Raw genomic sequence first — 25,632 nt, forward strand, 5'->3', positions numbered from 1 at the left:
CCGCGGACGCGGACTGGGCGGGGCTGGAGGGAGACTGACACCGGCCCGGCCTCTCAGCACCGCGGCTCCGCCTCCGATCCCGAATCCCTCTGAGTGACGCAAGGCCGCGGAGGCTCTCACCATTGGCCGCCGGCGGGAGCACCAACGCCCGGTTTGCGCCGCGAGCCGCCGGAAGCGGAGTCGCCATGGTGCGCTTCAAGCACAGGTAAGCGGCCTGCGGCCTGCGCCTCCGCGCCCTCGGCCCTGCTCTCACCTCCCTCTCGCCCCCCTCCCCAGGTACCTGCTCTGCGAAGTGGTGTCTAACGACCCCCGCTGCCGCCTGAGCCTGGATGACCGAGTGCTGGTCGGCCTCGTGCGGGACACGGTTGCCCGCGTGCACGGGACTTTCGGCGCGGCCGCCAGCTCCATCGGCTTCGCGGGTGCGAAGGTGCTGGGGAACCTGGCCGATGCCGGGACTTAAAGGGGTTGGGGGCTGGACAAGAAGAGCACGAGCGACCTACGGAGCTGCCAAGCCTGGTACACCATCCACGATGTGGTCCTTTGTAGGAGTCTGGGACCGAGCCCCGGGTGTGGACGAGTCCAAAGTTAGGCGGAGAGCCGAGAGCAGAAAGCAGTGGAACTTGGGGCAAGAATCCCCTGTACCTATTTGACAACGTTTATTGGGGATTGCTACTAATTTAATAGGATGGTTTGAATTAAATGAGGGGAGACGTGTATAGTTTAAGTTAGGTGACTGGTTACATTAATATCACGTGGAAAAAAGAACTAACCCTGAAAAGCCCTTAATAGGGCCTGTATAGAACCTACAGTTATGTACATGAGGAAGGAGAGGGCCCTTCCAACAGCACACAAATCTAAATTCATTCCCTCTTTTACCATATGCTCGAAGTGGAATCCTGGGGAATTATATGAACACAGGCACAATTCTACATCAGGTGACACTCAACTGGCTGCTACAAGAACCTAGAGCCTAGCTGCAGAGCCTTTTTTCAGCCAAAGGTTTTCTTCTGAGGAAGTTGGGTCTCTGCCTCCCCACCCCCAATTTATTGCGTTAACAAGTCAGTGAATTAAAACATTTAAAATTCTAAATTCATCAGTTGTGGGTGGTGTGCAAGGCGCTGAATATTGTCTAGCCCCCACCACCCCCACTTCCATAAATGAAATTCTGTCCTAAAATTTTTTCCCTTCAGGATTTTTTTGTGTCCAGTCCAAAGTGCCACTGCCTTGAGCAGTCTCTGGCACATAGTAGGCTCTCAGTTACCCTAAGACCTTTGACCTGCTGCTGAGAATCCAGTTTCCCAAAATGAATTTTTTTCCTGTTGTAGTGCGATACCTCAATGCCTACACTGGAGTAGTGCTGCTTCGCTGCCGAAAGGAATTCTACCAGCTTGTGTGGTCAGCTCTTCCCTTCATCACATACTTGGAGAACAAAGGACACCGTTACCCGTGTTTTCTCAACACCCTGCACGTGGGAGGTAGGGGTGCACGTGGTATGGCTGATTTTCAATAGGTAACAGGTTCAGAGTTCAGTCACAACTGCTGGGTTGGGTCTGTCTATCCTGCCAGGAACACGAGGCTTTCCCCTAGCTCTGAGTCTTTGAGGCGGACACCTTTCACAAACTTGCCCACAAAGCTCTTTCATGTGCCAGGTACAATTAGAACATGTCAGAAGTTCCTGATTCAGTACAACAGGAGACAGCTGTTGATCTTACTGCAGAACTGCACTGATGAAGGTAAGCAACATCAACCCAGTGTCCACTGAGCAGTGACTGACCTCCGGCTATCAAAAACATCTTTCATCCATGCTCTGCCTTTCTCCAGGAGAACGGGAAGCTATCCAGAAGTCTGTCGCTAGAAGCTGTTTACTAGAGGAGGAGTCGGGTGAGGAGGAGCTTTCAGATGGTGGTGAGGAAGCTGCTGAAGCAATGGAGTGAACCTCTGCAGGCCACACTGTGCCCAAGCCACCTCAGGACCTTCTATATTTCTAGGATCTGCTTTCTCCATAGTAAAGTGGATGTCAAAGTCCCTGACACATCTGATAGATTTGTGACTTTTGCTTCACATGCTCCTTCATCCCCCCAGAGTTTCTGACCCAGGACTTCTGAACCACTTCCTGTTAAGAGTGATAGGTTGAAGCTAAGCCCAGCTTATGCTCATAGTAGCTGATACTTTAACCTATTCCATAAGTATGTCTAGCTGACCTGAACTGAACTTTAAAAAAAAAAAGCTGCCCCGGCCGGGCAGCTCAGATGGTTAAGAGCATGGTTCCCAATATGCCAAGGTCGCAGGTTCGATTTCCCAGTCAGGGGACATACACAAATCAACCAATGAATGCATAAAGAAGTAGAACAACAATTGATGTTTCTCTTTCTCCCTTCCTCTAAGTCAATAAATTAAAAATAAAACAGAAAGCTCACATTGCTTGTGCAGGTAATTTATTGCAACTGTTTGCCTTCACATTCTACTACACCTAGAAGTTACTTATTAAGCAGCAAAAGAATTCACATCACTCCAATTTAGATCAAACCAAGGCATAAGACTACTTTAGGCAACAGAGGCAGTGGGCAACCCCACCGCTTTCAAACCTGTCCTGCTCTGCCTCCAGGTGTGCTGGACTCCTCTGTTCCTACAACTCAGGTCACTGTCACTTGAAACAAATTTGACTTATTAAAGGTTGGCAGGTCCCAAGGCTTCCTTAGTGACCGTTACAGCTTTCCTTGCCAAACAGCAGCCATGTGTGAGAGGCAAACCCTCCATCACATATGCAAGTGCAGCCTCGGTCTGGCCCCACAGCCTGGCCCTTGTCAGACGAAAAACTGCAATTCAAGCTGGGTATGCTAAATCCATTTTATTCCCATCCCTCTGTTTCTTTTTAAGAGAACTGAACAGACAGAAATGATTCAGCTATTTTTAAAAGACTCACTGATAGGTATGCTGAAACCATGACGCCCTGACACATGTTAGAGCAGAGCAGTGCTATTGAGCACTCTGGTTTGGGCTGCTTGTCCAATGGATGTTGAAGGGACTCAAACTTCTTTGGGGTTGAGAAAAACTAATTACACATGGGTCAAAAAGACTAACCTGGCAACAAACTAAACCTCGGCAGGAAGAGATCTCTCATGAGTGTCAATACTTTATTTTGGTGTAAAGACGGGAAGCTGGAAAATACACTGTATTTAAAATCTTGGTTCCCCCTCATGTTGTGGAAACCCCCTCCCCCCAGAACTAATCTGTTCAAACTCAAAAACTTAAAAATTACAGCAGCAAAACAAAAGCACAGAAAAAAGAAAACCAGATGGAGATGGTAGCCTGGGCCAGTAGTGTCACTTGGTGTGGACAACTGAGGTGCTGAACAGGAGCTTCTGTTTCTGTTTTTTTCTTTTCTTTCCTCCTTTGTCTTCTAAATGGAAACAGAAAGAGAGCTTAGCTTAGAATGCCATCCTCTTGTCCCCTGGCCAGTTTTCATTACTGAGAATGGCAGCTAAGAGCAGACTCTGGAATCAGAATGCCAGTCCTTGCATACTCTAGGTGTTTGTCTTTGAACAAGTCCTTTTATCTCCCTAGACCTGTTTCCTTGACTATAACATGAGAATTAGACCCATTTAATATGGTTAATAGGAGGAAAAAATCACCCCAACACCAGGGACACATAGGAAGCACACCACAAATGTTAGTGTTACTCTTATCTAATCAAGAATACCAGAGTGGTGGTAGGCTTCAAACCCAATTTCTGCATTTATGGGCCACCCTTCACCAGCTCAGAATTCCAGAATCTTTCCACTGCTAGAGGGGGAAAAAAAGAGTTCCTTAGAACTTCACATCCAGGCCTCGAGAATTAACCCAAGGTGGTAAAAAGGTCCTATGTGACATACCAAATGGAGTGTTAGCTGACACCAGAAAGGTGAGCCTAAAGGCTCAGGAAAAAGTGCCCAACTGATTAACAACATCTGCCACCAGATCCAGGCAGGAAGGCCAACCCTGCGCTGAGCACTCCCGTTCTTTGCCTTTACCAGAGAGGACATCTGAAGTAGCTGGCGTGTCCAGTTTCATGAAGGCAGCTTCGATAGCTTGGCTGAAGGAATTCTGGAAACTGGGCACAGGAACACGGTCTGAGTTATCACTCTCCCCGTCACTGTCCACAGGCGCAGGAGGGACTAGGCTGTTTTCATCTAAAAAATACCAGTGTTGAAATTCTAGAGACTTACCTTCTGAAAGGGGTAAAACATGCTCCCCCCCACCCCCACCCCCAGCAGTGCCATCCTCACCTTTCTTTGGAGCAGTTTTGGGCCACACATCTGCTTTTGCTTTCCCAACTCTCAGCATCTGCCAAAGTGGGACAGAAGAAATCTAATGATTTGTTAAATAATGGGGACTCTGATTCTCCTTCAACTACTCTTGGCCTCCCTCCCTGGTATGTGTACAGTATTATCTGAGACTAAATCCATAAGCTTCCCTCTTCAGAAAGCCTTCGGTGATTATTAGAATCAGTGCAACAGCCTGTGAGCCTTCCTTTATCCAACAGAGAGAATTCCAGAAAGAAAAGGCAATAAGAGTTCTTATTAAATATCCTTGGGCTGCTTCACAAGCAAAGGATTTACCTGGGCAAAAGAAGGGAAGGGAGAGTCTTCTTCCAGGCTCCCAATACAGAATGAAGGACTGCCTTGACTTGCAGTGGGGGACACAGGGGTCAGCAGAAAGTCTGAAAGGGAACCAGAAACCTGATTATATGAGTCAAGTTCCAAAGAGCTAGTGTCCTTTTAACAAGAGTGAAGAGATGATGAACTCTGAATCAGGTGTGGATAATTATCGATCTCACCTCAAAAACCAAATCATGATGCAGCTTCAATTCCGCCATGTTCTCAAAAAGCCAAGAACATGGCCTATTATTCATACCAGTGATCACTACATAGAGAAAAGTTTAGTTTACAAAACACTAAAAGGTATGGCAGAATCTATTCCACAGTAAGAAAAGACCTTTCCACATCTGCTGGTTCTCAGGGCCTAGGTTTGGACTGTCATGAATTGGTTTTATATAGATGAAAAGCTCCAAGTAAAAGATATCAAATTTAATCAGGTCAGCTTTTATGTTCCAGCCAGCAGATGTCTAAGACTTGGAAATATTCAGTTAGAATCCAAAACACACATATCGCCTGGCCAGGCGTGGCTCAGCGGTTGAGCATCGACCTAGGATCCAGGAGATCTAGGTTTGATTCCTGGTCAGGGCATGTGCCTGGGTGGTGGGCTCAATCCCCAGTAGAGGGCAAGCAGGAGGCAGCCGGTCAATGATGACTCTCTCATCATTGATGTTTCAACTCTCTCTCCCCCTCTCCTTCTCTATGAAATCAAACATATATTTACCTACCAGCAGACTTTGTAGACTGTTTCTTTTTTCCCCCACCTGCTATTTATTATAAACAATCCCACAATAAGAACACATGTACAAACATGTTTTAGCATACAGGGGAGTATCTCAAAGGCAGAAACTAGAAATAAAGCATCAGGGTCTCAGGGGAAAATCTGTATTTACCCTGTCATATGAGCTGCGTCAAGGTTTTTAGAAGGTAAAGCATAAAGTAGCCAGTGAGAAAGGTGAATCAAATAGCAAGACTCTGTTGTAACTCAGAAATAAAGGTAGTTACCTAAAGACCCCACCATGCCAAACAGGTCAGTATTGTAAATTCACACACCAGGGCTTTGCTTTAAGATCTGTGGCTGGTAGCCAACTTCATTCTTTACATCCCAACTATTTACCTGCTTGGGAACCTGGACTTCTGCTAAGAGGAGAAATGGAGAAAGCCCCATGGCCCTCAGTGCTGGTGGGACCCAAAGCAGAATCGGAGGAGGAAGTATAGGAATTGAAGGCAGGAAACTGTTGTAGGTTCTCTAGGGGAATGTGGACTTCTGGGTCTGCAAAGGAAAAGATGAGAATGGTAGGACCATTTACAGATTTCCTCAACTCTTTTTCAACAGTTGAAGACAGACAATATGACTCCCCCAGGGGCATAAGGATGTAGAGAGAAGCTTCAAAACCCAAATTTATAACTGTCACCTTAGAGAGACAAAGGTGAGGTCAACGATCCACCCTAAGAATGCATGGGACAATTATCCCCAGCATTCACAGATCTCCAATTCTCTCCCCCACCAGGGTTTTTCACTCCCTATGCCAAGGATGAATTTAATCTTACTCCTTACCACGTGCTATGCATGTACTTTGACCCAAATTAACTCATTTAATTCTCAAATAAGCCTATGAAGGAGGTACTCTCACGAGTCACACTTAAAGATTGAAAAGAACAAGTGGCAGGGCTAGGGTGTGAACCCCAGCAGTCCGGCTCCCCGGCTTAGGCACTGAGCCTCTGTACAGCGACGCAAGACTTGCACTAGTCAAGATGAGCGCTCCTGAACTTACACTTGCCCTGTTTCTTGTTCTCTTCCATCTCGATCCTGCGCTCTCGACGGCGCTCCTCCCGAGCCTTCTTCTGGCGCTGGCGCTTCCTCTTCTCAATGTCATCTGTGGGTTGGTCAGGTTATGAGGAGGCAGACCCAGGACAACTGGGCCATTCCCTCCTCCTAGCTGACAGCAGCTAGGGCCACATGAGTGGCCCCAGCTGGACTGGATGAGCAGGTGGAGTGTATCAGGAGGCTCTGAGACTCATGATGCTGTTCCTTAACTCCTCCCGCACTGGGGGTCGGCTCATAGGAATCCCTGAACTGCACTATAAAGAGAAGCAAAATCGGCCATTCCTACCTGAGAATGTCTCCAGGGTTTCCTTAGAGACCACCGGAGGCTGCAGAGCCAGTTCACAGATGCTGAACTCGCAGGTGAGCGGCAAGTGAGAGAGGTACCTGTGACGCTGCCGAACATCCTACAGTGGAAAAGGACCAGTGCTCAGCTGAGACCTCACCTTGCTCTAGGGGCAGAGACCACATCCCAGGCACCCAAGCCTCACACTCAAAGACAGCACTGGGCTCAAAGAGCCATGCTCAAGTTATCACCATTTTGAAAAGCCAAACAGAAAGGGTCAATTAAGCTATAGTAAGGTAGACTAAGCAACCAAAAGCGGGTTTTTTTGGTTTGTGCTGCAAATGAACAAACTGAGCCTGGCAATAAATTATCTAAAGCTGGCTGGCTGTTTCTGATTTTCTGGGGTACATGACGGAGGGGAGAGAATAAGAAAAACAGAGTTACTTGTCAAAACTCTGGGAACTACTGACGGAATTAATGATAACTGGGCAGACATACAAAGCAGATTTCCCTATTGCACAAAGCTTGGCCTAAAACAGTAAAAAAAAATGAAGCCCATCAATTTAAGTTTAATTTTGGTTTTTTTTCCTGCAAGTTTTATGGAGAGTCTATAGTATTCAAACATAGGCTAGACTTTTAACAAATTTCAGAAAAATACAGGGATAACTCTCAAAGGGCAAAAATTCACATATGTAAGTTATCAGGCCATTAATTCACAAGTATCTAAACCAAAAATGCATTTCAAACTTATGTAACTTTAAATAAGTCCTCTAAGGACTTCTCATTTTCTTAGACATTTCTCCCAAGCAATAAGGAGAAACAAAAACAAACTCAACTTGAATGAAAGTGGGAGATATCTATATTCCCAAACCACAGTCAATAACCTGTGAAGCAGAGAGCAGTGGTGACTGACTTAATAAAACCCAGCATTTAACTTTTAAAAGGTAGCACTATTGTCCTGGCCACGTAGCTCAGTTGGTTAGAGCATCAACCCGATACACCAAGGTCGAGGGTTCGATCCGTGGTCAGGGCACATACAAGAATCAACCAATGAATGCATAAATAAGTGGAATAACAAATAGATGTCTCTCTCATAGAAAAAAAAAAAAGGTAGCACCATTTTACTTTTTAAAAATTCATGGACACCATCACTGACAAAAATAGACTTGAAAATACAAAAAAACTAAAGGCCTTGAAGGTTTGGGAACTTGGGTTGACTAGGCCCACCTCAAAGACATTAGGTTGCCAGGCCAGTGTTACTCAGTGGTTGAGCATCAACCTATGAACCAGGAGATCACAGTTCGAGATTCCCGGTCAGGGCACGTGCCTGGCTTGCCGGCTCGTCCCCAGCAGGGGGCATGCGGGAGGCATGACTCTCTCTCTTCCTCTCCCTGAAATCAATAAAGACATATTTTTTTAAAAAAGAAAAATACATTAGGTAATGCCGCTCCCCAACCCTCCACCTCTAAAGGAAGGCCTTACCTCAGACATGGAATACCCAGCGATCTCCACCACCGTCGCTGAGATCTTCTCAGGGCTCTGCTCCAGGCTGCCATACTCCCGCACGAGGCAGCGCACGTTCACAGGATGCAGGAACATGTACTGCCCATCCTCCGCTGAAGACAAGTGGCTCTATCACACAACTGTCTTGGCCAGTCCTCAAGACAGGGCCCTCCTTATAGCTAGGCATGCCTCTCCCTCCCCAAGCCAAAAGGCACAAGAGACCTAAGCACCAGGATCTAGTGGCAATACCTCCTCCTGCTCACAGAGTCAGGTCATCTCTCTGAAACATCTCGGTGGCAACTCAGCCCTTTTCCCCAGGGACCCTCACCTTGGTAAAAGTAGTAACAAGGAGAGCTGCTCGGGTGTGTGAAGCCTGAATCGGCAATGGGTTCCTGCTGGCTGGACTCAGTACAAATGGTCCCCTCTCCAAGATTGTCATCTGCTAACTCCGAGTCATCACAGGCCTCTGGACAACCCCTCAGGTCAGGCTCCGGTTCAGATACTACTTCCTCTTCCTCTACCAGAGGGAGACCAAGAGGACGAGAAGAGCCCAGAGAACACACTTCGGTGGTTTCTTCATCAAAAGCAGACAGATATTCTAGCACTCCCTGTTGAGACAAATTCTATTAACAGAAAGTACACGTGGCAAAGGTAGGCACAGAAACCAAGCTCTCCGGATATTTACCTTAGTTGACACATTCAGTGATGTAACACCCCTGGGGAAAGAACTAACAAAAACTCAGCAAGTACTCAGTCTCCTCTTCTTCCAAGAAAGTCTGCACTTCAAACAGTGCCTACCAGCTCAACAGCAGTATTTGAGGAATGGCAGCCATTGAGTCTGGAACAGGGACACACTAACCTTCCTGGGTTGAAATATGGACTCCTTTGCCAAGGGAGCCATCAGCACCAGTTGTTCCAGAGCAGCCACGACACCAGTGACCTCCCCTCTGCTTTCAGCCTCTCCTGACAGAGCCTCTTCCCGAGTCTAGACCACCAGAGAGAAGACAGGAGAAAGCTCAGTTTCCAGAAACACACTTAAGCTTGAAGGGCAAGGGCTTTCAATGGCCTCTCTCAATAGGAACAAAAGTTAAAAAGCAACAAGACCCGCCTGGCCAAGTAGCTCAGTTGGTTAAGAGTGTTGTCCCGATAAGCCAAGGTTGCGGGTTCAATCGATGGTCAGGGCACATGCAAGAAGTAACCAATGAATGCCATAAATAAGTGGAACAACAAGTCCATGTTTCTCCCCCCCTCTCTCTAAAAATCAATAAATAAAAAAATTTTTTAAAAAGCCAGTAAGACCCAATGGGAAGAGTTTAAGTACTTAAAATCATCCATCTCTGACAATGAACACACAACACAAAAGCTTCCTGAACAGAAATCCAAAACACAGTACTAGTTTTTACAAACACTGCTGAGAAAGCCCAGCACAGGAGGCAGGTGGGGTTTGGCCAACCCCTACCCTCAACCTAGATAGCTCTACTTTTATGTAGCTTTTCTTCTACCTGAGATGAATTTGAACAAATGCTCTGCACTGTAGAAAGAAAAAATTAAATCCACAGGATCCTGCCCAAGGACTTAGACATCAGAGAGACAGGAATTCAAATACCAGATTTTTTTTTTAATCCTCACCTGAGGATATTTTTTCCATTGCTTTCCAGAAAGAGCAGGAGCGGGAAAGAGAGAAAATCGATGTGACACACACATCGATTGGTTGCCCCCCACACACACACCCCCACTGGGGCCAGGGATGAGCCCACAACCAAGGCACTTGGCCCTGGCCAGAATCAAACCCAGTCCGCAGGCCGACGCTCTAACCACTGAGTCAAACCAGTCAGGGCAGCCTGGTTATTATCTTAAATGTGAGACTGAAGTAACTTAAGCCCGCCATCCCGTCCCGTTTCCAGGGCATGTCTCACCTTGAGCTCCTGGATGGCTGCCTCAATAAAGCAGGATTCGGGACTGTGCTTCTCCTCTGCCAGCTGCTGCTCCAGCGCTATCTTCTCTTCCTGGACAACCCGGCGCAGCACCTGCTCCTTAGAGGCCAGCAGTAACTTGGAGTACTGGCTATGCTGTTCATCTACAAGAGAGCCAGCAAGATCACAAAAATGCAACACTCAGAGCTCGCAACCATGTGGCTAAATAGAAACTTTCACACACAGATTTTTCTTCTAAGGTGAAGAGGAAGTAATTTAGAATAATTTCCTAAAAATAATTTAACAATGACCTAAATGTAAGTTGTATTACTCTGACACTATCATATGAGAAATCTATCCTAAAAAACCCAAAGATATAGGCAAAAATGTAGTCAACTGATGATCACTGATTATAGCACTGTCCGTAATATCAAAACACCTATAACCAACCAGTACAATAACAAAGAAACAGTTAAAGACATGATGGTGTATTCATTAAAGAGAATTTTGCAGACAGAACATGGGGAAAAAACAAATGCCGGAATACAGTAAAACTTCTGGGGGCACCTCTGGGTAAAAGGATCATGAATGATTTATGCCTTTACTTCCTTTCTCCATATTTTCCGTACTTTTTAAAAAGTTTAAAACAATGTTATCTTTGAGAAACCCTTGAAATGCCCTTTTCTCCCTTTCCATCCTAGTACCCACCCAGAGAAAACCATTTACAAATTTGTATATATACCCTTCAAATCTTTTTTTAAAATGTTTTTATTGATTTCAGAGGAAGGGGGAGAGGCAGAGAGGGAGAGAGAAAGAGAGAGAGAAACATCAATGATGAGAGTCCCTGATCAGCTGCCTCCTGTATGCCCCCTACTGGGGATCGAGCCCAAAACCTGGGCATGTGCCCTGACCGAGAATCGAACCAAGATCTCCTGGATCATAGGTCAATGCTCAACCTCAGAGCTATGTCGGCCAGGCCTTTCAAATTTATACACATGTTCAGCCTTGGCCAGTGTGGCTCAGTTGGTTGAGCGTCATCCCATGCATCAACTGGTTACCAACTGGATTCCTGATAAGCACTTCACACACTCTATATCCTAATTGCTTGTCTACCAATCTCTCTCTTCTATCAGACTACTGGGCTCCTTGACGACAGGTGCTAAGAATGGCTGACTGGAATCCCCAAGACTGGGCACAGTGCCAGATCCTATTCAACAAAGCTTTGTAAAGTGAAAAATTAAAATACATATAACTGAACCAAACCTGAAACCAAGAGTTAAGCTACTCTCTGCAAACTCTGCCCTAACCTACTGTAATCCTATGACTAATTTGGAAATGCTAGAAATTGCATGCCCAAAGGCTAAATTTCGGATAGTAGAAAGATATTCACTAGCCTTAAGGAGTGCACCCAGGTTTACTTGCCCCCAAAATTAACTGAACTCACCTCCTAGATGAATAGGATGGTCGACATTCATCCATTTGGATTTGGGCAAGGCCACCAACACCCCTTTCTCCCTCTTCATCAGCTGCATCGTAATGGTATCACCAACAACATACTGACGAGACTCTGTGGCAACAACACTGTAACATGGACATTTAGCTGTAGCAGAGCAAGGAGTTAGCAAACTGAGGTCTAATCTAGTAAATATCTCTATCTCACCTCTTGAGATCCTTCTTATGCACAGAACTGTAACAGATGGGACATTTACTCCAGGTCTTCTCACTCAGTGAAAGATAATGCAGGATGCATGCCCAGCAGAAGATGTGTCCACAACGGGTTATCTTGGCTGCAGTAGGTGGATATAGACATATTGGGCAAGATGGCACTTCATGGCTACAAATACGCTGAAACAAAATGCCACCACAAGTTACGCTGCTTTCAGAATTAACTAGGGATTGTCAAAGTTAAAGCCGCTCCTCGCCCATCCCCATACATTTCTACTCAACACACCTTCCTAAAAGTGTTTAACAATGCAAGTTATATGTATGGTAGCACTTTATAAACAAATCATTAAGGAAACTATAATGGTTTAATATAATAAAACAACTACATAAAGGTATTTTGGGTGTTCTATAGCAAAGGGGGGAAAAATGACAGAAATCAATATATGATCCCATTTGCAGAAAAAGATGTATATGTACACATATACACATAAAAGCATAAAAAGGGTCTAGACTTCATGTAATTCTCAGATGCTTTTATGACTTTTCACAGTAATGGGAGTCCAAGCTTTGGGACATATCATTCTGAAAGGTATTTTACATCATATAACCTAGGAGTGGCAAAGGGATACCCAGAGCTCATAATTTCAATGGAAAACAAATACAACAGTGGCTTGGACAGAAGTACATCTGTGTGGCTCATTCACCAGCCACAAGGCTAATGCCTGATTTGATACTGATTACTACAAAAGGCTACCAATGAAGCTATGTCCATGTAATGAGTCCACCCTGGGTCAGGAGGGTAACCAGAGCCCCTCATGTATTCCCCTGGTTACTTCTTCCCAAGAGAAAGAACGTAGTAGACAGGACTGCTTTTATACCTTCAACTCAGAGCCCTCCAACTCCCCAGTCCTGCAAGTCAGTGCCAATTAGAGAGCACAAAATAAACTCCAGGAGAAACAAGACTGATCTCCAGGAAATATCTACAGTAAGGCCATGTAGAAAAGGGTATTGGCAGTGAACCCAGCCAACAGCTGCTGTGTCACCACAGTCCCGGTTCCTTTCTTTAGTTCTCTCTCCCACTAACAGCTTAAAAGCTTAGCTGAGCTACTCACCACTTGTTCCACAAAGTCCCAATTGACTAAGGTATCAGGATCAGCAAAATGAACTGTGTAGTCTTGGTCATCAGACACCACAAATTGGCAGCTGAAAATAGGGAGAAAGACAAGGAAAAGGCAGACAGTCAGAATCCACCAACAAGCTCTCAGCAGAAATTCATCTCTTCACTTAGAAATCAAGTGAAGGCCATTAGCAGCCATGGTTTGTGAGGCACTGAACTCAGTTCTGAGCCCTGGCTCTGGAGGGAATCCAAAGACTCAGCAGGTAGGAGTCTAAATCCATGAACTCTGCTTTTTCTGCTTCCAAGCCCAGCCAAGCTGCCTATTAGCCTCCCTTGAACTAAAACTAACCCATACTGTGGCTCTATCAACCAGCAGGAAGCCAGACTTGCTCCCTCACCCCTTGGAAATCCTGGAACGTAGCTAATCTTCAAGGCAGCAGAAAAGGCTGTTCTCACTCAATTATTTGAGTACCAGTTTATATAAAGTACTAAATGGTTACTTCAGTCTAAATCCAAGGTTAAATCTTACATTATAACTAACACCACACAAAAGGAGAAAGGGAATCACTATTTGAGCAAATGTATGCCAAGCACTCCAACTTGTCATTCACTTTTCCCTTAAGTAATCTTTGCTGCTTTACAGAGAAGCTGAATCTCTGTGGTTAGGTAAATTACCCAAGATCAAAGACCAAAACAAGATTCGAATCTGGGTTCAATTCCAAAGCAAACATTTTTACAACCTCATCATGATACTAAAGCATTATTTAATTTTAGTATTTATTTATTCATTTATTTACTTTTAAGCGCCAAGAACATTCACTTGGAAAATGGGTTTTCAACACCAGCCAGAAGAAAAAGAGGAGAGAAAGAAAAAAAAAGAACCAGATCAACTCCCTTTCTGCCTCTCTCTCACAGTTTAAAAGAAGTTTCTTCTCAGCACAACTGCCCAGGGGCTTAATTTCACTATCCTCCTAAGTGTAGCCATACTCACTTGGCCTGTAAAAAGAGCTCCTTGTTAAAAGGCTTATGCCCCCACTTGTTCCTTCGTCCCCAGCTGCCATGTCCATTGCCTTCAAAGTGACCTGTCTGGCCACGGGGTTCAAAAGTGAAATTCAACAAGTGGTTCAGGTTGATCTTCTTTGGACCAGAGAACTGGGCAGGGCTAAACTCTGCCCGTTGAGCCTCTGCTACCTAGAGAATGAAAATGAATCAGAGTATTTCCATTAAGACGACACTGATTTACAGCAGAAACCAGCAGAACTCCTCCTTCTATGACTTAAACAAAACATAGGCTTAAAGTATACAATCTTTCTAGGAGGCGGTAATGCAAAAGTCTACCCAAGATCTAGAAGAGGGGGGAGCCTTTAACATACAATTACTTAAACTGTTTACTGCCCTGCTAAGCGGCAATTAACCATTAAACTCCTCCAGCTATCTTGAAGCACAAAGATTTACTTACTGGATTAATCGATTTTTCGACAGTCCCATAGGACTCCTACACCTTCACTCGTTAGCTACCTGTTCTCTGGTTTGTTTCTGGCAAAAGCAAGTCTACAGAACTATACTCTGGAGGCAGCAGGCAGGCAGCCTCTAATTGCCATAGGCTTCAGGATCCTGCCAGAGACCTCCTATCTAAGACACACACTGCTATTCATGGTTAATTAAAACTGACAGAATAAGAACATGTAGGCAGACTGTGTCCAGAAATAAACCCAATCAGCAGACTCAGAAACAGTTTAGAAAGGGGCAAGAAACAACATGAGAAATATCACTGTACACAAAGATGGAAGAAATCATTTGGGGTTTTTTTCAGTCCTCTTAATATTCCCAAATTGAAGTGGTAGAGATACCTGCTATAAGTCAGCTAGTTTATTTTCTAATCCCACTCACCCATTTAGTATTATAAGCACTTTACCACGTAAATATTAGTATACAGTCACTTTAAATGGCTATGTATCATTACATTATTAGGGAATACTATAATCCCCTAGTGTAAGACACAGATTGTGTGTAGCTTTTCCACCATGAAACACAATAATGCTGCAATAAACACACTTCTGGATAGATCTTTGTGCACAAATATATGGGCACCTACAATTATTTCTTTTGAACATGAAGTAAGACTTACTGGGTCAAAGAAAATACAAATGTAAAGCTTTTGCAGCTTAATCAAATTTAGAGATTAGTAAGCAACACTTGCACATAGAATGAATCTGAAGAGTATAAACGAGCAAGAGATACCTTCTATTTCACAGGTATTCTATGCATAAATTCTAAATATATAGAATCATAGTATATGACCTTTATGATTATAATACAATGACATACCATACAGTTAGACAACACCCCTCCACTGTTTATGTAACTCACCGAGGGAAGCCCAAGTCTTCCATCATCCCCTATCTTTCATCCCTTAGATTCTCATTTCCACAGGGCTCTGCTAATTGCTAACAAGGTTTTCTACTCTCAATGCTCCAAACTTAGATAATAGCTTGTGCTCAGTCAACAAGAATCTCAATGCAAATACATTTCCAACATGAAGTTCTTTAACTCAACCCTCCCTTTCAAACCCATGTACTTCTCCTGAAATCTTACCCATCCATGGTAGCTACTTGCCTTACCTCCAACGCCCCAAAGCAGTAATACTTCTGTTCCCTTGCACTTGCTATTCCTTCTACTAAGATACTCTTCCCCAGAATTGTTAGGTAGGCTCCCTTGCCTCATTCAGGACTCCAATCAAAACTCGCCTCCTCAGCAGCTTTCTTCAGCCACCTCCTGAAACTGTATTACTTGCTCCTCTCTATCCCTTTACCTCAGTCTACTTTTATTTTTTAATTCAATAAGCACTTACCATCAGACTTGTTACACAATGGTTTATTTAATATCTCCCCAAACTAGAATATAAGCTCCTGAAAGACAATGTTCCACCCATGTTGTATTCCAGACTCCTAAATGGTATGTGGCACACAGCAGGCAAGGAATAAATTTCTAGTGAATGAATGAATTCTCCCATGAGTGCGTCCATTAAATCTGTCCTATTCTATAACGGTTACATTGCATGGAACATTCAAACAGCAGGGTAATTTATTTAACCAGTCCCTTGGTAATGACATTTAGACTGTTTCCTAAATTTTGCAACTACAAAAAATGCCGCAACGAATTCCCCTCTACAGAAGTCTTTATGCCCTTACAAAAGGATATCTAAGAAACTCCTAAAATCAGAGTACCTGTGACTAAAAATATGGCATTTTACATTTTGCTAGATACGATAGGGCAAATGTCATTAATTAATTAATGTCATTTTATTACCTGAATACTCCAAAGAGAATTTATAATTCAAGAGTGATAATAAAACAACTAAACAAACTAAGGTGCCCCAAATTTGCTACAATTTCTCACATTTCAGTATTACAGTACCTTCATCCTCCAAGGACATTTTCATAACCTTCAAGGGTGAAAGGAGGCAAAGTCCCAAACCAAGTTAATCCTCAACTACTCAAGACTCCTCTGGTTATCTATAAGCCCACCTCTTGCTCTGCCCCCAGCCCCACCCCAACTACTGATAAACTGGAGGAAAAAGGAAAAAATCAGACCTCATGCTTATGCTCTAGAAAGAATATTTCTGAAATGCCTTACCTCATCTCGTCTTCCACCATTAAAAGAAGAGCTAAAGAGTTTGCTGCTGCCGCCGCCCCTTTGAGGAGGCATCTTATTAAAAGTTTTGCTTTTCTGTGAATTGGAGCGACGGGACTGGTTGCTAAAATTTTCATTTTTGGGGCAGTAAGGTTCACGTTTGCGATTATAACGTTTGGATCCACTTGAGTTCTTTCCATCTAAAAGCAAGAAACACAAAAGAATTAGTTGAGAAATAATATATATACTTGGCCAATTGCTCACCACCTCCCAACAAAATTGTGTTTAAACAAGGATAAATGGGGACTGCTCTGTCTGTGGAGAAGCCAGTTTGTCTCACTGCTTCACTAATAAACTCTTAAAAAACGAAAAAAAGAAAAAAAGTTAAACGGGCTCTTCCACGACCTCCAAGAATTCTGGGTTTGGGCCAGAGCATTAGTCCTTGGGCAAGACATCACATAGTAGGGTGGGTTTTGGTTTTTGGTTTTAATGATGAAACTTAAAGGATCCCTCCCTCAGAATGAATACTATATAGATCAAACCACACAGAGCCTCAGTTCACACCTTTCTGTTTTACAGAACTGCTCTTGTAAAAGTCCATTCAGACAAACTCATAGGAAAAGGAAGAGCCTATCTCTATTAGAGAAAAACACTTTATCTGGAGGCAGAATAGAAGATACTTTCTCCTTAAATTACTACATTGCTAGATTCTATACTGTAACAGCTTGGCCTACACCCTAGCAGATATATTCAAGAGGCATAGAAACAAGACAATATTTATAGATGTTCTAGAGGTCAAACTGAAAAGCTATTAAATTGACAAGAGAAATTGAGATCTAAGAGCATATTAGATCAGCATGAGCTATACTCTTTTAAAAATATTTTTAGCTTTTTTTTCTCCAGTTGTAAGAATATATGTTCAATTTTGAAATCCAGAATAATAATTTACATCTGCCAGTACTCACAGAATACCAACCTATAAAGTGTTTAATTTCCTTTTACTCGCCATTTCATCCACGTGCCGCACACACACCTTCCACAAAATAAAAGGTACACAAGATATGCTGTCTTCTACCTATTACTACTCCATGACCATGTTCATTCATGCATCCTACTCTTCAAAAGCATGATTAATGGCTACACTATTGTCTACCATTTACTTATAGAATAATATAACCAACCCCTTGTTGCTGTACATTTAGGTGGCTTCTCATGTTTAGCTAGTTTAATATAGTATTGGAAGCCACTTTAAACAGAGGCCTGTATGATTATGCAAAACTCTCAAAGTGGAATGAGCAGATCAAGTGTAATCATTAAAACTTTTACACACCCACACGCTGCTCTCTAGAACCATTATACCAATTTACTTACCTTCTAACGACACTATAAGAATGTCTAATTCACTATATTCTTTATAATACTGAGTTGAACAAACTTTGTTAAACTGAATGGTCAAAATAACTTCTTGTTTTAAATTTGAATTTCTCTGGTGCTTAGCAGCAAACATTTTTTCAGTCTGTTGACCATTTGTATTTTGTGTAAAAAGCCTGTTTGTGTTCTTTGCCCCACTATTTTCCTACTGGGGAGCTGAACTGCATAGATTATTTTGTCCCAAATTGAACAAAGAACCCTCACCAGACATTTTAACATGTGCCAAAGTTTACCAGCTTTTTTTTTTTTTTTAAAAAAGCACAATAAAACCTATCTGGAGAACGATTCACAACTAAATAACTAGAGGTCTGCAAAACAGTCTTTGGACAAAACGAGACTAATTAATTAACATTCTTGTCCTTTTGCTCACTCCATGTTATTTCAACAGAGAAATCTGACCAAATCAACTCTGTACATTAATTTAATGGCTTTAAAAGCAAAAACTTAGAATGGGAGTCAAGGGACTTTTAATGTAGAAATCCATTAGACTTACCCTCAAACTAGAAGGGAGTGGTGGTTTACAATTTCAAGAGGATCCTACATAAGCCTCAGAAACTATCAAGTTTTCCCCCCCAAAATATGTATTTTAATCTTGTTTATGTTAAAGATACCTAGTTAACAGAAATATGTCTGGAAAAGCAACACAGCAGGCTTTTAATGAGTTACCTTCAGAAAATGGAACTATCTACTTTTACCAGTTGGTAGGAATCATCCAGATGAGTTTTTAAGGGATTCCTATGCTCAGGCCTTACCCTCTAAGAGTCTGACTTCAGTATACAGAATTATCGTTCTGTATACTTATTATGTGGGTAATTTTGAAAACTATTAAAACCTAGAAAAAAATTATTTCTAGACAAGTAAGATGATCAACTTATTTTACAGCAGACTAAATAAATCAAAGGTGAAGTACATCTTCAGAGAAAAGGAAACGTCAGCCGATAAACCACACTCCAAATTTTGACAGCAATCACCTTACACTCTGTCAATGACATGGAATAAATGAAGGGTATGCCATCCTCTCCAAACTTAACCAAAATACAACTTAGGAGACAAGCTAATAGTCATGTGAGGTGGCTGCAATGCAAACAGAAAACAGATGGTCACAGAAACACTGCCAGGCTAGGTTAGGGAAAGTGAACCAACTTTATTCTTAAGTTAGAATTCATGCATTCACTGGTTGATTCTTGTACGTGCCCTGACTGGGGGATCGAACCTGCAACCTTGGCATATTGGGATGATGCTCTAACCAACTGAGCCACCTGACAAGGGCTGAAGTTAGAACTGTTGAAGTAGAATTTTACCAACTTCTTCAGTTTGCATCAGTTATTGACAAACATGGCATCAGCGGTAACAATTAGAAAGTGAGGGTTCAGATCTCATACAAATTTTGCCTTGCCTTTAACCCATGGAATTCATTTATAGTAAGACTGCAAATACACAGAAAATTCAGAGGGATAAAAAACCCCAGCTAACTTTACCATGAGAACAAATGAGGTCTTATGAACAAAAGAGGCACATACAGAAAACACATATTCCTCAAACCTCCTCATTACCCAAGACTATTTCAGATGACCCTACATTTGACCCTGATGCTTTCAAGAAAAGCACCTAATAGTTTGCACAGGTTTAGGTAAAGCCAGATTCTACACTTGGAGGGCTCACAAAGTAAGCTGGAACTCAGCAGGAGGGTTGTTTTCATTTAAGTCATTTATTACCACACTGGCAAGGAAATAGTTTCATAATGCTTACAGAACTGTTCTCTGCAAGACAGAGAAGTGCTCTTTCTAAAACAGATTACAACAACTGACCACATATGGATTTACGATTTTAGTTGCTAAAATCAACTCCCTCATTTGTCTCCCACTTACCTAAAGGTATGAAGTCAGACATCTAAAGTGAGAGGTTGGCTCTTATCTCTACTCCCAGGCAACAGGCAGCTAAAGATTGAAGGTACAGTCACGTCTGGGACCCAGAGATAAAATTCAGAGTACTTTTTTTTAAATGTTTTACAGACAACTTGCCAGGATGTACATGTAAATAAGTTAGGGGTAAAAGTTGTCCTCCTTTCTCTCACAGGAGATAGCAATTAAATGATCTGATTTAAATTTTGGAAAGCAGACAAAAAAGTCAAGGTAAGTACCTGGGGAGAAACATATTCTCTGTTGAAAATTTTAAATTTCAAAGTGATGGTACTAAATCCTGACTGCACAAGAGAATCACCTGCAGAGACTTTTGAAGCTATGGCTGTCAGGGCCCAAGGGCCCAAGCAAGGCCAAAAGATCCACTAGGGAAGGGCCCTACACATCCCTATTTTTTAAAAAAGGTTCTCAGGAGATTCTAATGCCGTCAGAGCTGAGAATAACTAACTGACAAGAACTACTGTCAAGACATATTCCAAAAGGGACAAGACCAGTAGTTAAATGACTCAAATCCAGAAATCAGGATCCCAGAATCAACAAGAGACCTGAGAACTTAATCCAATGTCTCAGTTATTCCACATTTCCCTAAAAGAAAGTTGTCTACCAAATAACAGTAAGTATATCTCAGTCTCCTTCCCCCATTACTAAATTAAATGCCATAAGTTTTCCGTTAATAATGTGGCATCATCAACATTTCTAGCTCTAGTGCTAACAGGTGGCACAGCCTAGAGGTTATATCAGCCAGGAAGTTTCTGCTGCTGATTCATGCTGTAAACACAAGCAAGTTGCTTACCCCATCATCCAGAGTGGTTGGCAAGCACCTCTGGAGGGACAATATGTGGCCTCACTACAGAATCAACTGACAACAAATAGAATTCAGCTGAAATTACTAATTCTGAATGAAAGGAAGAGAGGTGGTATCAGGAACAATGTATGTGCCAGTAAGTTACTGGCTTGCTAAGTGAATTTATACAAAGTGTATTTGTAAATATTGCCTAGGACTCCTTAAGAATTCACTTGGACAAATCACTCTAAACCCTCTAAGCTTTGGTTTTCTTGTCTGTAAAATAGGGCTAATCATCTACCGTCCCTCCTCACAGGGTCATGAGGATTAAGAGAAAACTTCCTTGAAATGCCTACCACAGTGCTTGGCACACAGCCACTATTATTATTATTTGAATGCTTATTATGGATAAATCTAAATCATTCCAGTCAAGAGCACCCGCTAGACTTCCAATGAAGTCATATAAACCAAGCACTCCAGCCAAGAGACCCAGAAATTCTTATAACTTATCTAAGTGGTTTTGATTGAAGGCTTCAAGTCACTCAATTTTCAAACCCATCGAAACCTCCAGGTCCATTTACAACTCAGAGGCATTCTTCAAACCAGATTACTACTAGTAACCTGGCTTCTGTTACCAGAATAAGACGAGTGCAGGGCAGTGTTTCATATCACCAACCTCAAAATAAATGCTTCATAATACCTGACCTTCCCTTAACCTCCACGGCAGTATCACTCCCGTCCCAGGGAGATGGGGCAAGAGCCTGGTTCCGGGCTAAGGTCCATTGTTTGCCCATAAACTGCCTAGCCTCTCTGCCTCTTTTTATTTTCTTTGCTTTTTCTAAATGACTTTCCACAAAACTCTGGGATTCCTGGGGTATTCACTGTTAAACATTCTTAGAACTGCATCTTAACCCTACCAGAACAAAGCTATAGGAATATATCCAAGAAAGAGAATGTTATGTAAAATGTTTGAAGCAATTAGCCAACACAAAGAAACTGTGTTATGCCACTGGGACAGGAAAGATCAAATAAATCCCAGTAGCCAAATTTACCTATTTTCCTGTGTGCATGAAGAGCAAACTTAAGCCAGCCGCAGGAACAAAGATTCAGGTATATTAATCATGTAACTAGGAAGCAAATGACCATTTATAATACACATGTTTTGGAGAATAGAAACCAGAGTTTTTTTTCTTCACATGAGGGAGGAAAAGGAAATATTTAGAAATTGAAAAACTCTTAAAAAAAATAAAACTCTTGTTCTTGTTGCTTTGACAAAAAGAAAGGCAAGTTATGTCCTTTGAACTTACCCTTCCTGTTCTTCAACTCAGTACTCTGAGACTCAAGAGGTCCTTTCAACAATTTCCAACAGAATCAAGTGCATCAAAATTGTCAGCCCGGCTGGCGTAGCTCAGAGCTGAGCGTCGACCTATGATCCAGGAGATCGAGATTCGATTCCTAGTCAGGGCACATGCCCAGGGTTTCAGGTTTGATCCCCAGTAGGGGGCATGCAGGAGGCAGCCAATCAATGACTCTCATCATTGATGTTTCTATCGCTCTCTCTCCCTCACCCTTCCTCTCTCGGAAATTAATAAAGATATATTAAAAAAAAAAAAAAGTTGAGCCAGCTTTTGGAAAACCTTTTTATGTAATTATGCTGAATCTGAGTCTACCCTTTTGTCATAGCAACCATCTAGAAGTCACTGTAGAAAAGGTCCTGAATGCTCTGTTGTGGCAGCGCTGGTCTTAGCTTAATGTTCTGAAGGCAGCATATGCTACCATTCACTTCAACCTTAAAAATTAGCCAAAACCCAATTTCCTAAGCCATTTTTAATCTCTTTCTACTCTACCTCTGAATTTGTTCCTAAATGCAAAGCAATGGGCTACGGATGAAGAACTCTGTATTCAGCTACAAACCTTCCTTTTTGCTAAGCAGTAGTCAGAAAGGCAGGCACTGGTAATGGCAACTATTGTCAAGCTTTCTAACAAACACATTAAACAAAAACCAATGATATCAGAGGGCACACTTGTGTATTTCATATAACCTAGGAAAAAGTCCTTTACATGAGATGTTGGTTTTGTTGTTGTTAATCCTTACTTAAGGATTTTTCCATTGATTTTTTTTTTTTTTTAGACGGTGGGGAGGTGGAGAAACATTGATGTGAGAGAGACACATCGATTGGTTGCCTCCTGCATGCAGTGTTCTTTTATTCCTCAGAAGCTTTCGATTAAGGTGAACAAGCCCTAACCAGTTTGGCTCAGGGGTTCCCATGGACCGAAGAGTCCTGGGTTCAATTCCATCCAAGGGCATGTACCTGGATTGCAGGCTCCATCGCATGTGGGAGGCAACCAATCGATGTGTCTCTCTCTTGCCCTTCTACTCTCTCTGAAAAAGCAATGGAAAAAATATCAAGTGAGGATTATAAAAAAAATAATAGGCCCAACAATTAATATTTATTCTATACAAGTCTGTTTGAAATGTTAACACTGACAAATATTTGCTTTGGTCACACAACAACAGAATTCTGTATCACCCTGTGGAGTAACAGGAGTTAGTTCTACTAATCAACACATTCAAAGTCAGGGGCAATATGAGTAAAATGCCTTAAATACCTTAGTTTTGCTGTTGTTCTGTTTGAGTTGTTACAAACTTTCACCTACTGCTCACTAAAGAATAAATGTTAAGGCATTTATTGCTGCTGACTCATGGCTTGAAGAAGAGCTTCAGAAAAATCAGTTGAGAATTCAGACAGCTGGAGAACCAAAATCTTTAACTTTACATCTGGGAATAGTATGCAAAAGTAAATTTATCACCTAAACTGAGAAATATTCAGACCACTCTAAACCAGTTCCAACAATGGCCAGAAGGACTGGCTACCCTCTATCTCTAAAGGGATCTGTGATAAACCTATATATGTACAAAACCCTAAAATTAGTCTACGTAATACTGCCTGACGTGGCCTTAGAGTCTACCACACTAATCCCTGGTTAGATATTTAAAGCATTCATTTATTATCTCAACAACTGGTCTCCACCTGAGTTCCCTAAGCAGTCTCTATAAGTCCTCAGCACCCCAGGTAAACAAGTTTGCTATATCCAGCAGGTAAACTCAGAACCCAAGTCAGCCTTATAGTTGTTTTTTCTTTTCAAGTCCGCCTTACAGTTTTTTAATCTTAAAAAGTTTTAAACAACTGAACTCAAAATGTTTCCCTCTCTGACACATTTTCCCACTGAACACATCTTCCTACCACTGCTAATATAATCGCAATACAAAAGAACTGAGATTACAACCCCAGAACCACCAACTTCTAACTTGGGCCTCTCAACTTTTTTCTTCTTTAGATGAAAATTCCACCTTGTTGGACACGTTAGTGACTGGAGTATCCATAACAGAGGTAAAGCCTAGCCCAGTACCTGGCACATGGTAAACCCTCAATGAATGGTAGCAATTATCATCATCATGGTTATAATTTAATATTGAGAAGCATGACTACAGAATGACAAAATCTTCCATGTAAAATGGCAAAACTGGAGCCTAACACAGGGAAATAGACATGATGTGTATTTGCTGCATTATAGGTGTCAGGTACTTACTTCATTTGTTTTCTAAGTTAATTTAATTCTCATTATTTCCACCTTTACAGGTAAGGAATGTCAGACACTTGCTCAAGGTCTGGCAAACCTAAAAAGATTGAATCCACACTGAACAAAGCCTTTCAAGGACGAGTTCTCTTCAAGAGAGAGGGATGGCTCTGGAGCCAGGTTATTAAATATAAGATTCGGGTTTGAAAAGTCTTTGGGCCCCACCCTCCCGTTTAAACTTGAACACTATCCAAAGCTAATTCAACACTGAAGGGTAAGACAACTTTGTGTTTTTAAGAGTGTGAACTGATGAGTCAGACAACTAGGTATTAAGGCCTGCTTCGAGGCACATACTAGCCCGGCGACCTTAGCTTTTCTGAACCTCAGTTTCCTCACCTGCAAAATGGGAATAAGAATAGCACCTACTTCACGAACTGTTCTGAGTATTAAAGCAAGAATTCACGTAAACCACGCAGTTCAGGGCTCATGAAGAGTTAAGTGTAAGCAATGGGAACCATGGAAAAGGGGGGAAATACAGGAACCACAGTAGACAGCGGAGCTGTCCCTGGGTGCGACCCTGGAGACGAGAGAGCGAGGATCCGCCCCGCGCCCACCTCCATGGTGGCCCGCGCTTACCGCTCTTGGGTTTAGACTCGCCGGCCGGCCCCGCAGAGGCGGAGCGAGGCGGCTGTTGCCCTTTGCTGTTGCCCGAAGAGGCGGAGGAGCTGCTGGGGCCGCTGTTCTTGTCCATGTCGGAGGCGGTGGCGGCGGCGCTGGGGGAGCTCTGCGGCATCAACGGGGGCCTCGGCGGCGGCGGCGGTCGGAGCGGAACGGGCGCGGCAGGGACCCAGGCTCATGGCGTTCGGGGCCGGCGGGGGTCGGCGGCGGCAGCGGTTCTCGGCCTTCATGGCGACATTTTTCCTTGTTTCCTTACTCGGCTTCTCAAATTGGGAAGAGAAGCGGCGGGCGGGGCTGTCGAGCCCGGTGGCGGCAGTGACCGAGACGGAGGAGGAGGCCGGGGCTCGGAGGTCCGGGCCGGGCCTGGCGGGGCGGAGGCTGCGGGGAAAAGGGAGGCGAGGGGGGGTGCGCGAGCCCCGCCGGCCGGCCGGATACGCTCTCCCGCCGCGGGGCAGGGGAGAGGGCTGGCTGTCTTGGTGCCGGGGACGGGTGTCTCCGACACAGCGACCGACACTCGCCTCTGGGCCGAGGCCGAGCTGCTCCTGGAATGGCGACGAGTCGCCAAACAGCATCTCGAAGAACCCGGATGGACTATATATATAGAGGCGATGTGGACGTGAAGCACTCTGGGAAATGTGGTTTTCTATATTCATCCGGGTCCAGTG

At 43.2% G+C, this 25,632-nt stretch overlaps 2 protein-coding genes across 3 annotated transcripts; one reads left to right on the top strand and one right to left on the bottom strand.

Annotated features, from left to right (window-relative positions):
- Positions 1–145: 145 nt before the first annotated feature.
- On the top strand, positions 146–2,418 carry POP5 (POP5 homolog, ribonuclease P/MRP subunit). Of its 2 annotated transcripts, none has more exons than XM_081122683.1 (5): positions 146–205; positions 277–419; positions 1,326–1,475; positions 1,650–1,733; positions 1,822–2,418. In XM_081122683.1, exons 1-5 carry the CDS (start codon positions 186–188, stop codon positions 1,932–1,934), a joined length of 510 nt encoding a protein of 169 aa, XP_080978809.1. In that variant the 5' UTR covers positions 146–185; the 3' UTR covers positions 1,935–2,418. The 2 variants fall into 2 exon arrangements, with proteins under 2 accessions (XP_080978809.1, XP_080978810.1); XM_081122684.1 differs by having other exon boundaries at positions 158–205; positions 277–516.
- Positions 2,419–2,833: 415 nt separating this feature from the next.
- On the bottom strand, positions 2,834–25,551 carry RNF10 (ring finger protein 10). Its single transcript, XM_081122682.1, has 17 exons — positions 24,926–25,551; positions 16,580–16,776; positions 13,935–14,134; positions 12,939–13,029; positions 11,822–12,006; positions 11,606–11,742; positions 10,165–10,325; positions 9,108–9,233; positions 8,577–8,856; positions 8,228–8,361; positions 6,749–6,866; positions 6,410–6,511; positions 5,752–5,907; positions 4,599–4,699; positions 4,266–4,323; positions 4,011–4,169; positions 2,834–3,400 (listed from the first exon to the last, which is right to left on the bottom strand). The coding sequence occupies exons 1-17, from the start codon at positions 25,080–25,082 to the stop codon at positions 3,324–3,326; spliced, it is 2,439 nt and encodes an 812-aa protein (XP_080978808.1). The 5' UTR covers positions 25,083–25,551; the 3' UTR covers positions 2,834–3,323.
- Positions 25,552–25,632: the final 81 nt, after the last annotated feature.

This window comes from Miniopterus schreibersii (genome assembly GCF_964146895.1).
Source record: "Miniopterus schreibersii genome assembly, chromosome: 20".
Classification (NCBI taxonomy): Eukaryota; Metazoa; Chordata; class Mammalia; order Chiroptera; family Miniopteridae; genus Miniopterus; species Miniopterus schreibersii.